Source organism: Salvia miltiorrhiza, chromosome 4, assembly GCF_028751815.1.
Source record: "Salvia miltiorrhiza cultivar Shanhuang (shh) chromosome 4, IMPLAD_Smil_shh, whole genome shotgun sequence".
In the NCBI taxonomy this organism is placed as follows: Eukaryota; Viridiplantae; Streptophyta; class Magnoliopsida; order Lamiales; family Lamiaceae; genus Salvia; species Salvia miltiorrhiza.
The window spans coordinates 39,295,312-39,309,506 of NC_080390.1; the positions used below are offsets into that span (position 1 = coordinate 39,295,312).

Sequence of the window (14,195 nt, forward strand, 5' to 3'; positions counted from 1 at the left end):
AGAGCAATCTACTACTGAGTATACTAGTAAATGAGTTGAAGTAAACACTGATAAAACTAGTGATAACACACCTATTAATGATGAAATGTCTAGAGTATCAGAAGTGACAGGTATAAAACAGGAGGAAGATGATCAACAAAAGGATAACACTGAGGATCTCAGTGATTATCATCTAGCTCGTGACAGAGCTAGGAGAATTACCAGACCTCCAGCCAGATACTCTGAAGCAGATCAAGTTAGCTTTGCTTTCTCAGTAGCTGAAGAGGTAAATTACAGAGAGCCTAAGTCCTATAAAGAAGCAAATTTAGTGCTCTGAAAGCAAGCAATGGATCAAAGCTATGGAGGAGGAAATAGAGTCTTTATTGAAAAATAAGACTTGGATCCTGGTGGACAGACCTAAGAACCAGAAATGTGTAACATGTAGATGGTTATACAAGAAAAAGGTGGAGGTTCACAAAGGCATTGAGGTAATCAGGTATAAAGCCAGGTTAGTTGCTAGAGGTTTCTCTCAGCAAGAAGGTATAGATTATAATGAAATCTTTTCTCCTGTTGTTAAACACTGTTCTATTAGACTTATACTTGCTCTAACTGCACACCTAGATTTAGAATTGCAACAGATGGATGTTAAAACAACTTTTCTAAATGGTGAGTTAGAGGAAACTATATACATGAATCAACCAGAGGGATTTGAAGTAGCTGGCTGTGAAGGTCAGGTATGTCTCTTGAAAAAGTCTTTGTATGGACTGAAGCAAAGTCCAAGACAGTGGAATAAAAGGTTTGATGAATTCATGATAAGTATAGGTTTCAAGAGAACATTGCATGATAGATGTGTATACTTGAAAGAAGTTGCTAAGTCTGTGGTTGTTTACTTACTCTTGTATGTTGATGATATGCTTATTGCTAGTAGTTCTAGTACTGAAATTGATAAATTAAAGCAATCATTGAGTGCTGAATTTGATATGAAAGATCTAGGGACTGCTAGAAGAATTCTTGGTATGGATATCAAGAGAGATAGGAAAAATATGAAACTTATGCTTGTTCAATCTGATTACTTGAAGAAAGTATTGTTAAAATTCAATATGAATGAAGCAAAAGTTGCTCAGGTTCCTATAGCTCAACATGTTAAGCTGTCTAGTAGTCAATGTCCTGTTACTAGTGAAGAGCTTAAAGACATGAGTGTTATTCCTTATGCAAATGTGGTAGGAAGCATCATGTATTCTATGCTTTGTACTAGGCCTGATTTGGCTCATGCTGTTAGTCTTGTAAGTAGATTTATGGCAAATCCAGGAAAACCACATTGGCTTGCATTAAAAGGAGTATTAAGATACTTGAAAACAACTGTTAATAAAGGAATTATGTTTCAAGGTGGAGTTACTGATATAAATCAAGCTCTAGTTGGCTTTACTGATTCTGATTATGCAGGAAGTATAGATACAAGGAAATCCCAATCTGGATATGTATTTACACTTTATGGAACAGCAGTGAGCTGGAAATCTACATTACAATCTGTTGTAGCTCTTTCCACTACAGAAGCCGAATTCATGGTTGTCACAGAAGCAGTGAAAGAAGGTATATGGCTAAGAGGTATGCTATCTGAGTTAGGTATTAATCAACAGGTAGTCTCTATTCTTTGTGATAATCAAAGTGCAATTCATCTTGTTAAACATCAATCTTTTCATGAGAGGTCTAAACATATAGATGTTAGATTTCATTTTGTTAGGGATTTAGTTGAAAAAGGTGAAGTTGTGATAGAGAAAGTGTCAACTGATGATAATGCTTCAGATATGCTTACCAAATCTTTACCAACTGTTAAGTTCCAAAAGTGTTGTTCTTTGATTGGTATGAGCTCTCTTGAGGAGAGCAAGTTGTTTGTCTAATCCATGCAGGTAGCTCGGTGTATTCTAATTGTATTAGATAAGGTGGAGAATTGTGAGTAAAGTATCTACATACAATTAGTCTATACGTTTTCTCTGACCTCGCCAGAGAAATGGGTCGCCAACGGAATGGTGATTTCGCTGCTCTGACTCTGATTTCTCTGGCGATGCTTTTCGCGGCTCTGGACTTGATTCCTCTGGACCTGATTTCTCTGGTGATGCATTTCGCTGCTCTGACTCTGATTCTTCTGGCGTCTTGATTTCTCTGCTCTGGCATTCGATTCCTCTGACTGGTAGAATATGCAAGGGTGTTTAGTCTATAGCTGAGGGAGGGATCAGTTAGCAAATATGCAAGAGTTAAGGGAGTTCAGTTTTAGGGTTGATAAAATTAGTTAAAACAGATCCAACGGATCTGTTCCTTCATTCAAGAAGTCAGCGCGCAGCTCAAATCTTCTCAACTGCTATTTCTCTTGTTTAAATACCTAGATTAGTTGTTGAGTTGTTGCTTAAGATTTTCCATTACTGTAAACTAGTTGAGAGTGAGGATACATAGCAATCTTGATAGATTTGTAGGCTATACACTTCTTCTAGTGTTGAGAGTTCTCAATTGTAATTGTAAAGTTCTTGAGTGTTCATAGTGAAATAGAGTGGATCGTTTCTTCTCCGTGGATGTAGGATTGAAAAATCTGAACCACGTAAATCTTGTTTGTATTCATTTCTTTTCTGTTCTTGCTGCGTTGATCATTCAAGCAATTCCACAACAGAAATAAATAAAATTAAATCAAACACCAACTAAATCAACTTTTGGTGCAGACCGCAGAGATCAGGAATTGAATCAGACTACCTAGTTATAAGTTTTTACAATAATCTCGAGAAATATATATTTTTCGACATTGACTAGGTAGTCCCGTTCAATTTATAATCTTCGACATTACTTTGGCTTTCTAGAATCTACTACTTAAGTTAATAAATTTACAGAATAAAAAAATACTTCGTTCGTCTACAATATCATTTAACTTTGTGAATGATTTGAATTTTAAAAAATGGTGAATAATAATGAGTATTATTGTGAGTGAAGTTTGGATCTCATTAATTATTATTGCGAGTGGAAGTTTGTAGACCCTACTACTATAAATGAAAATGGAAACAATATTGTGCACAAATCAAAATGATAAAAGTGGAAATAATATTGTGCACGAACCAAAATGACAAAAGTGAAAACAATATCATGGACGAAGGAAGTATTAATTTATGTGGATGAAGAGTTCTAATGAATATATACTACCATTTAAATAATTATTAAAATATAAAAAACAATACATTTTTAGATAAACACCAATTAACCCTGAGTTACGTATATACGAGGAACGTAATAGGTAAATCAAATTTTATAAAATAAGACTTTTTTATAATAGGCGTAGATCGTTCAGTAATTAAAACAAACACATATACCATTACGCATGCATATTAATTACGAAAAATACATAAATTATTTAAAACTAATACAAATACCTTAATATTCGCTTTTCGGCAAGTTATTCCAATTTGTACAAAGACTCGTACATCAACACGTCATAAAGTTATTGTCAAAAATCGAGCAACACGGTGTTTTTGTTTGTTAGTTCCAGTATTTTATTATAATCAATTATCAATTGATCAGATACTTTTGTTAGCTTACAAATAATTTTTACACTTTATTGTAATTATCAATAGTTTAGAATATTTTTATTAAATGACAAATAGTTTAAGATAATATAAAATACTATATATTTTCCCTTTATATTTTGTTATCTCTCAAGATTAAGTTTTTCTTCAAGAGAGGCCATACAATTCCTCTTCTATATTCAAGAGATTAAGCCAAACTTTCTATTCTAGGTAGCTTAGATTGAGTTAATATAGCTCCTTATATTTGTTCTTCACGATAAACGCTCACTCCAGTTGAAAATTCAAATCCTATGGATCCAAGATTTTATCATTAGAAGTGGCTGAATTTGAGCTTGAGGGTGCGTTCTCTTTGGTTGTAAATTTATCATGGAAAAATGAGGGATAATGAAAATTTCATTCTTTAAACCCTTCCTTTTCTTTTCTCTCGTTTTCTACTTAACAATATTATCACACCATTTTTGGAGAGATAATATTATCCCTCCTTTATAATCTATATATATATGAAACATCAGTTTCTAACGGCTCTTTTTTGGCGCCAATTTTTCTCTCTCATCTATCACCTATTTTATCACACTTTCTCTCTCCTGTCTCACTCATCTACACGTTCTCTCACCCATTTTAACATCCATATTAGTATTTGATTAAATATGATTTCCATGAATTTTTCTCTCACTTCTCCTTTTTTTGTTCTTTTCTAAAAATCGTCAAATTCGATTAATAAAAAATATTCAATATGGATCTTAAACTAAAGATCATGACAAGATCTTTAATTTGATGTAAAATTTATATATATAAAAAATTAACTCGAAAAAGTTAAATCGTTTGAAATCATAAAAATCATTTTTTTTTTCTCTCATCTCTCCTCTCTCCTCTCTCCACTCTTCTTTTTTCTTTCTTTCAATATAATGTTACGACTTTTTATCTTTATTCTTTTTTTATAGTAATTTTGTTTTATTTTCTTTTCTTATAGTAATTTTGTTTTATTTTTATTATATTAGCTCAATTTAAAGTTCTTTAATTTAAGTAATTAATTGGCAATTGTTATTTATGAAAATAAATCCTATCTCTTTTTGAAAAATCAAAATTTTGGTAACTTTATTTATAAAATTTGTATTTAAACGGATAAATTTACATATTTGTACTCATTATTAATTAAAATTAAATATTGAAAATTAAAAATTCATATGCTTTCATATTCATATTTTTTATTAAGTAATTGATGTGAATTATTTCACTTTTAAACAAATGATTTACATTTACTTATATTTTAATTATATTTATTTATTTTAAATATCATTTAATTTTGATGTTAACCGTGCATCGCACGGGCGCGCGTACTAGTATAAATGAAAAATGAGTAAGGGTCAAATAAAAAATGAGGGAAAGAAAGGAAGGATTTAAATGATAAAATTTTGTTTATCCTTCCTTTTCTCATGATAAATTTACAATTAAAGAGAACGCACCCTGAAAGTATTTGTACGGAATTCTAGAGATAGCCTCCAAGACAAAAAAAAATTGAGCAACTTGTATAATTTTTTTTTTGTGTCCAAATAGAATCATAATGAGCTTAAGACTATAACTTAGTCATTCACTATAATAAATTAATAATTGTTCTCATTTAACTGATCAAACAACAAATACATTTAAATTAAATACATAAAAAGTTAAGCCCAAAGTTTTTTTAGGCCTGTAACTTTAGTTGATTTGCAGTTGTTTTGCAAATGTAGGACAATTTTTCTCGGACTTGTAATTGAAGGACAAATTTTCAAAAATTCGGCATAAGTAGGACGAATTGAGCCTGAAAAAATTGAAAGTTCTGCTTCTCTTGCAAATACAAAATTGTTGAGTAAAATGTTCAAACAATATACGCAACAATCTATAGAAAAGCAGTAAGCAGCGTATCGGAAACGTAAAGTATGCACAATAGATAATATATATATACTGCAATGTTAATTAATTGCAATTGTACGTTCACTATAAAAATCTCTTTTACCAGTTAATTAGAATCCCTCTAATTGAACGGAAGTTGAAAAGAAAAGAAATCTCTTCTAATCCTATCAACTAGAATGCTAGCAACAACTAGACTTAAATGAAGCTAGACTAGAACAACAATCAACCTACCACTAGTCCTAACAATCGAGTCTCCCACTCACGGATTGCTAAGCACACGAGTCTCCCACTCAAGGTGTGTTTGTACTAGATGCCGTGGTTGATGTTTGAACAATAGCTTCGACGTTCGTGCACTTGCATATCTTGCAGTCTTCAAAATTGGTACCGAATTCATGGAACTCTGTCTCTATTTATAGATGTAGATATAGGCTTGTAGGGCACAAAAACCTGCTGACAACCTAGGTTTTTGAACGTAGCTAGGGTTGAGCTCTTACTCCCCAAGTAGGCCTGGGAATCGGGTCGGGTTCGGGTACCCGAACCCGAAAATCACCAAAACCCTATACCCGATCCCGAACCCGAAAAAGAAATCGGGTACCCTAATACCCGACTCGGGTACCCGAGTCGGGTATTCGGGTACCCTAATTACCCGGTCAAAATTGACATCAATGAATTGGGATGAATTTTCAGAATTACCCGAATTGACATCAATGAATTGGGATGAATTACTCGGATGAATTGGGATGAATTACCCGGTCAAAATTCGGGTATTCTGGAAATGACAATGAATTCTAACAAGTCTCTCTAACCATATTGACATCAATGACAAGGAAATCTGGAAAATTAATTCGAAATCTATATGAAAAAGAAGAAGAAGAAGAAGCGCTCCTGTCGACGCTGTCGTCAGAGCTTGGGGGCTGCACCTGCACGGGTGCTGCGGCGGCGAACGGCGGGGCGACCGTTGACTGGGGCCACGGGCGAGGGGTGCGGTGGCCGGTGGGAGTTGCGGCCTCGTCGGAGTTTGGGACTCGGGAGGCTGGGACGACTGGCGAGAGGCGCCGGCTCCCACGCCGGGCTGGGCCGCTGGAGACTGGAGTGGCGAGTGGGGCGGCCGGGCGGCGGGCGGGGCTGAGTTTGGGAATTGGGATGAATGAGAATTGGATGATTTGGGAATTGGGGACTGGGAATGAGAATCGCAGAAACAGAACATATTTAATTTAATTAAATAGGGTTTAACTTTAGTCATTTAGTTTTCATATTTAATTTAATTAAATAGTTTAAAATTTATTAATTAAAATATCGGGTAATTCGGGTATACCCGATACCCGATCGGGTATACCCGATACCCGATTATTTCGGCCCCTAAATACCCGATCCCGTACCCGATCCCGAATTAATCGGGTATAGGGTACCCGATACCCGATTTTTTCGGGTCGGGTATCAGGTACTTGATTACCCGATCCCGAAATTCCCAGCCCTATCCCCAAGTTTAGGGATTGGTTACACATGTATAACATCATTCCCTAAAAACATGGAAGACAAAGTCTACACATCCACTCAACTTGTTACACCTCCGATCTTCACTTCTCTTCCAAGCATATATCTTTACTTTTCACTCCTTGCATTCTTCACTAATTGATGTCATGTCCTTGATTTAATTTTCGGCAATTTGATGATTGATTTAAATTTAATTTTGACAAAGTCAAAATTAAATTCACTTTGAATAAAATAATAAACCGAGAAATATATAAATGTAGTGTTATATTAATTCTCTTAATTGATACTTAATGAAAAAGATAAAATAAAAAATATTTAATTCATAAAATGAATTAATTCGATCTTAGAGTTAAAATAACTCCAACAAAAATAATTTGTCCTGCAATTGCAAGCCCGAAAAAAATTATCCTACATTGCAAAATGAGCAAAGTTACGGGTAAAAAAAAATGAGAGAGATGAGAGAGAATTTTTTAAAAAATTTAATCTTTGAATAAATATATCTTTTACATTTCAAATAAAATATTTACATAAACTATATTAAATTAAAGCTCTTGTTGTGATCTTTAATATGATATGCATATTAACTATTTTGAGTGGCAATTTTGAATGCAAGAAAAGAAAATATATGGGAAGAAAAAAAAAGGGGAAAAATAACTCTTAAAAAGACAAGATTTGCAAAACAGCCAAAGTTACAGACCTAAAAAAAGCTCTTAAAAGTTACATCTATGCATTTTCTAAAATCTTGTTTTATTTTCTACAAAAATATACTATTTCATCATTAATAGTTCATAATCTTACTCTAGAGGATTTACTCAAACTCAACACTGAGAATTAACTAAGAAATGAAAAGAAAAGAAAAGAAAAAGTAACACAAGTTTTAACAAACTAAGGGCCCGTTTGATATGGGTTTATAGTAGGATAAATTAAATTAATACAGATTAGTGTGATGTTTGATATCATGTGCAGTTAATATGGTCAACTCCTACTTAATCCCACTTCTCCATGCTATTTTATGGGAATAACCCATACTAATAATCCGCCCCTCCCCCCTTGGATAACTTTAATACTACGAAGTTGGATAAAAATTTTGCTATCTTTCCTCACGCATATCGATGCAAATGCCCAAGTAATGATGGACACACATGGTATTTTTAAAATTATATGAGGATAGTTTTGGTATTAGATAATATAATCCAACATAATCCTATGGATATCAAACACAATATAGGATTAAGTAGCCATGATATCAAACACCCATGAAATAGTATAAATCCACACTAATTTTTCAAGATAATTTTAATCCTAATCAATCTTAAACTGCAAATCAAACGGACCCTAATAGTCCTTCCTCTATCTCACAAAAACATGAACATCATTTGAACCGTCTCACAAAAAAATGAACATTAATACTACCCCACCATAATCACTTTACTTTTTATGAAGTGGGACCCCTTTTTTCACCCACAATAAAGTAATATTTCTTAAAATCCGTGTTACTTACAAATGTTCATGTTTTTGTGAGATCGAAGGGATTATATAACAAACCACCATAAAATGTTAAGCAATTAGCTTGAATGCCACGATTATTAAAATAATGTATTATACTATTTTTTGTATTTTTTTTATATATATACTCCCTCCGTTCTCTAAAATTATGCATGGTTTGACTCCGACACGGATTTTAATAAAAAGCTGTTTGTAGTAATGGTAGTGGAGAAATGGTCTCACATTGAATGTATTGTTAAGTAGATTGTGAGTAAATAGTGTAAGTTAAAATGGTAAAATTATAAGAATTATGTGTGGGATAGTGTCCAAAAATACAGTATGCATAAATTTGGGAAACATACCAAAAAAAATGTATGCATAAATATGAGGGACAAATAAAGTATATACTAATATTTAAAATAAATAAAAAAATTCAAAAATTGATAGGGCGCTTCAGCCCCATTGGCACCCCCCCCGATCCGCCAGAAGTAGTGTCAGGTTGCAAGAGTAAGTTACCCTGCGTAGTAAATTGAAAGCATAAGCAACTCTCGTCGATGTTTGATTGTTGAACAATGATCTTGCCATAATAAGCAAGTGAATCACGAAATTATTTATCCCTGTTATGTCAGAAAATAGTAGATGTAAGACCTTGAGTTTACTCCAAATTGTTATAAAATCTTAATTTGTGTGCTTTAATATTGTTTAGAATTTTGATATTAGTGCTTTGATATTTCTGCGATTGCACAAGTCTTTCAAAAGAATTCAAGTGTTGGACAAAACTCATTAAACCTAACATGATTTAAATCTGTAAAGTCAGAAGTTGAGTAAAAGCGAGTATAAACAATAGGGTTCACACTTTCTATAGATAGTTATCAAATTGATAAGCTTGTGAAGTTGTTAGTAGGTGTAGTATATATCTTTTCTTTGTCGCTCACTTTATAATATTCAGTGGAAGCCCATTGCCACTTCTAGCTCAATAGGCCGAAAAATTGTACTAAGGTGTATTCTCTAGCCCTATACATCTCATGGCGTGGCTTCTTTAGAGTATTTTTAGTAGGAGGCGCTATAAGGGGTGTCTCTAATGCATTAATACTTATATAATCTTCATTTCTATTTAGTCTCATTCTATTTTAAAATTCAACATTTTATTAAAATTAACGTTACATTAAATAAAATAAAAATTACAATAATTTAAATAACTAAAATTTGAAATTACATTGATTGAAATAAAAATTTATATTAAAAATTAGTGAAAAAATTCAAAATTATATTCAACAATTTCTTGCCCATTTAAAATCAAATAGGATAAAATGAAATAGGCAAAAAGCCCAACAAAAAATTGAACAAAAATACGGCAAAAATAGCCCAGCTTCCTCCATATATAGCAATTCAATGTTCTTTTTTTTTTTTTGTTAAAAAAATTTTGTTGTGTGAACGGACCTTTCTCCACTCCGTGCCCGGCACCAAGAATCGCGTCCAGCACAAGCCATCGCGGTTCCCCAGCATGCACACATGCGTAGCGTGCCGCCTCGGTCCGGCACACTCGGAGGAGCGATGGAGATGCTCTTAGTAACCAACATATACATGTACATCAGTATTATGTATTCACGCAACATACATTTAGGGTGTGTTTTGATGTATAAAGAAGAGATAAACTTCATTTACCATCGTATATATCATTTGCTTTGATGTAATAATAATAAGAGTAAATATCTGTTTTTGGCCTATCGTTTGGACGTTTTCTCAAATATATCCCACCCTATGCATATTTAGAGTTCGAGGGTTTTTTAGGACAGTAACTTAGATTGATTTGGAAATTAGGACAATAACTTTCGAACTTGTAAAAATATGACACTAATTTTTTTTTAGAGTAAAATAGGACACTAATTAATAAGTGTTGCATCCGCAGGACATTTTTTAGCCAATTATCGGCTGAGAAATGTCCTATTTTTACAACGCTTATTAATTAGTGTCCTATTTTACTCTAAAAAAATAATTAGTGTCCTAATTTTACAAGTCCGAAAGTTATTGTCCTAATTTTCAAATCAATCTAAGTTAATGTCCTAAAAAATCCCCTGACTCGCATATTTACAAAACAATATTCATCGTTTCATTTTTTTCTTATTTATGTCCCACAAAAATAATTCGACAACCGGTGTATGATGTGTTCCGGACAGTAATACACGTGGAATTAAAAAAAAGAAAAAAAATCACAAAATCCACGTAAAAGAGACTAGCAAAGCTCGTCTTCCTCTTTCAAGCAATTTCAACCTCCCAAACTTACCAATTGGGGCTGCAGGGCCTGCCCTTCTCTTGGCCGGCGGCTATTGCTGCTTATTTTGCAAAGGTGTGATATCTCTCTCTCTGCAAACGTGGATGCTTGATGATTTTTGAGGTTTTAGAGAGAGAGAGAAATGTATGGGGTGTACGATTTAAATGGAAGTTGGGACGATACTGGAAGAAAATTAACTTTAGCTGCATTTCAACAGAAAAATCAACAACGTCAGAGGGTTGTTGCTGCAACAATCTACCGTGCCTGACTCGGTCGCGGTGCCTGAGTTGACTCGTTCCAACTTCCTCATAACTTGCCCTCTCCAAGCTCAGCACCATTCCCTTCCCCTCCCCACTCACCGACACCGCCAAAAGTAGCGTTACCGCCACAATTGCCTGAGCCACCAGAATCCTCGCCGACCGCATTCTCCAGTCGAAACACCACCCTTTTCCCTGTTTTTTTCACTCTCCTATTTTTTGCCTTTCCTTATAATGTAAGCAATACAACGGCGGATGAGATGGCGTGGAGGGAATAATCGGCGCCAATGGATTGAAGGAGTTAGGGTTGAATTAGGGGGGAATGGGAGAAGAAGAAATTATTTTTTATCAAGGAAGAAGAGATTTGAAGCGATACGTGGATTTCGTGATTTTTTTTTTTAATTCCACGTGTATTACCTTCGTGGCACTTGGTCGGAACACATCATACACCAGTTGTTGGATTATTTTTGCGGGACATAAATAAGAAAAAAATGAAACGATGGGTATTGTTTGAGTTCGAGGGTTTTTTTAGGACAGTAACTTAGGTTGATTTGAAAATTAGGACAAAAACTTTTGGACTTGTAAAAATAAGACACTAATTTTTTTTAGAATAAAATAGGGCACTAATTAATAAGTGTTGCACCCGCAGGACATTTCTCGGTCAATTATCGGCCGAGAAATGTCCTGTTTTTAGGACACTTATTAATTAGTGTCCTATTTTACTCTAAAAAAATTAGTGTCATATTTTTAAAACTATGAAAGTTTTTGTCCTAATTTCCAAATCAACATAAGTTATTGTCCTAAAAAATCATTTGACTTGGTATTGTTTTGTAAATATGTTTAGGGTAGGATATATTTAACAAAACGTTCAAACGATGGGCCAAAAACTGATATTTACCCTAATAATAATCTACACTGAGACACGTGGTATAAAATTATGGGCATCACTTTTTTCCTTAAACAAGGTAGTATAATTTTATACCTAAGGGATCAATGTTGTTATACCACTTTATGAGTAATGGATAAATATGTTATCATTCAAATCAAATAAAATATAAAAAACTGTGATTCCCATTTTAAATGATAAATTTATACTTTATTATATTTTTTTTATTTATTTAAAGGGATAAAAAACAAACACACTTTTATAAAATAAAGGGACGCGATATACATAGACAAATGTTGGGCCAAGAAGTTGTAGTGCAACTTCTGTAGTTCTGTTACTATATGTCACCATGAGGAAAAAAATAAGAAGATAGGGCCGGTTTGAGATGCCTTTTTTGCTAAAAACCTAACAAGTTGTGGCCAAAATGTCAAACCACCTTTTGCAGTCTTGAATATTTCCACTGATTTTCATGGAGACTGCGCAATAAACTAAACCATCATTATGAAATAATTAATACACAGATAATTAACTACCACGTTCTAAAATTTCTCCAGCTCTAAGCTTTTCATCTGGAGTATTAATTAAATATCTAAAATTAATACACTGAAAGATATAGATTATTAATTAATAACTGAAATATATGTAAGTGCCAATCCAGATAATCTAATACTACTATAATTAACTCATGCTGAGATTCCCAGTTTCAGTAACAACCAAGAGCTCTATCCACAAATACAAAATGTCAAGAAATTCATATGAGAGAGAGAGAGAGGCATCTTAGATGATGAAAGTGATAGTACAGGAACAAACAAACCCTCTTCAGAAAAACAAAACAAGATAAATAAATAAAAACAAGTACAGATCACTGCAGTGAAACCCCAAGAAAAATGTACACATGCACCATTGATGTAGGAAGTGGTAATGTCTACTCTGAGTATCCTAACAACCCCCAATTCCTCTGATAAACTTCATAACTGGAGATCTCAGGAGCCTGATCAACAACACAACTCATGTCAAATCCATCCAACATCTCTTGCGGCATACGATCAAATGCTCGAAAACCGGCATCCACAAAGCTCGTGGACGCTGAAGGATTCATCAGCAATGGATTTGCGTAGAGATGTTGATCTTCAACACAAGCATAGTGATGAAAGGGAGTAGTGTTGCAAGAAAAAGGCGGCCCGAGAGCAGGCAGCTGCATCGTGGCTGCATCATCAAGTATAGGCAGCTGGTTGTATCCATTAATGATTGAATAATTTTGAACTTGTTTCTTGGGCTGCGATTGGCGCCGCCGCTGCCTCACGAGGAGCTTCTTCTTCAGCCTCGTGTTCCAGTAGTTTTTTATGTCGTTATCTGTTCTTCCCGGCAATTGGGCGGCGATGATAGACCATCTGCCCCAATCCCCATCATATATAGTTAATATATATATATTTATGTTTGCTTAGCAACCCTAGCTAACTGTACACTTTATATTTATGAATAATTAATAGTAATATTTTACCTGCTGCCGATGCTGATGTAGAGGCTGCAGATAAGGTTATCTTCATCCTCGGTGAAGCCTCCATGCTTGAGGTTGGGGCGGAGATAGTTGAGCCATCTCAGACGGCAACTCTTCCCACATCTCTTGAGGCCTAATTATTAATGAAGACAAAAATTGTAGGATAAATTGGCTGAAATGTGGTTCAAATGAGTTCAGATTCATCATTTTCCACCATGAATTCAGAATGTTAATTTTATAGTAGACTGATTTAATTTGTACCTATTTTAGGAGGTAGGGCAATCCAGTTGCCACCGGTGCCGTGGTTTTCGATGTAGGACTTGAGCTTGGCATCTTCTTCAGGCGACCATGGCCCTCTCTTGACGTTGGCTTTGTCACAGCAAGGCGCTCTCCCCATCTTATATACCGTATATCTTCTTCTACTAATTCAAGTTTTGGCTCTCCCACCTGCTCATGATTATATATATATATATAGTGAGAGAGAAAGAAGAGAGAGAGAGAGTAATGGCTAGAGAAGAAACGAGGTGGATCGAAACTGGAAAGGTTATGTGGTCTAATGTCAAAAAGGGGAGTGGAAAAAAGATGGACATGATTTAATTATGAATTAAACTAATGCAGCAATTTTGAAATGCCAGGCAGTAGACCGACCTTTTTCTTATTGTCTTTTAATTCTCACTTCAGAATCTAATTATATTTAAACAAACACTTTAGGTGTTATATTGTTTACCATATCTTTTGTATAGAGGATCAGATAACAACTTTTTTTTTCCTAAGTTAACTAGAAATTAATTGGATCATTAATTTTTAGATTGTCATAAAATATCATATATATCATTGTAATATATAAAAAATACTCTATATAATATCATAGATA

The 14,195-nt window shown here is 34.1% G+C and overlaps 1 protein-coding gene across 1 annotated transcript; it reads right to left on the reverse strand.

Moving 5' to 3' along the window:
• Positions 1-12,556: 12,556 nt before the first annotated feature.
• Positions 12,557-13,956, reverse strand: LOC131021583 (transcription factor RAX3-like). Its single transcript, XM_057950842.1, has 3 exons — positions 13,583-13,956; positions 13,325-13,454; positions 12,557-13,214 (listed from the first exon to the last, which is right to left on the reverse strand). Exons 1-3 carry the CDS (start codon positions 13,716-13,718, stop codon positions 12,749-12,751), a joined length of 732 nt encoding a protein of 243 aa, XP_057806825.1. The 5' UTR covers positions 13,719-13,956; the 3' UTR covers positions 12,557-12,748.
• Between the last annotated feature and the right edge of the window lie 239 nt (positions 13,957-14,195).

What these genes read in the sequence shown, in the direction of transcription:
- LOC131021583 (XM_057950842.1), bottom strand. Translation starts at nt 13,718, where the DNA reads ATGGGGAGAGCGCCTTGCTGTGACAAAGCCAACGTCAAGAGAGGGCCA. An exon ending in TGCCCTACCTCCTAAAATAG is followed by an intron (nt 13,455 to 13,582) that starts GTACAAATTAAA and finishes ATTAATAATTAG; the next exon opens with GCCTCAAGAGATGTGGGAAG. An exon ending in TACATCAGCATCGGCAGCAG is followed by an intron (nt 13,215 to 13,324) that starts GTAAAATATTAC and finishes GGATTGGGGCAG; the next exon opens with ATGGTCTATCATCGCCGCCC.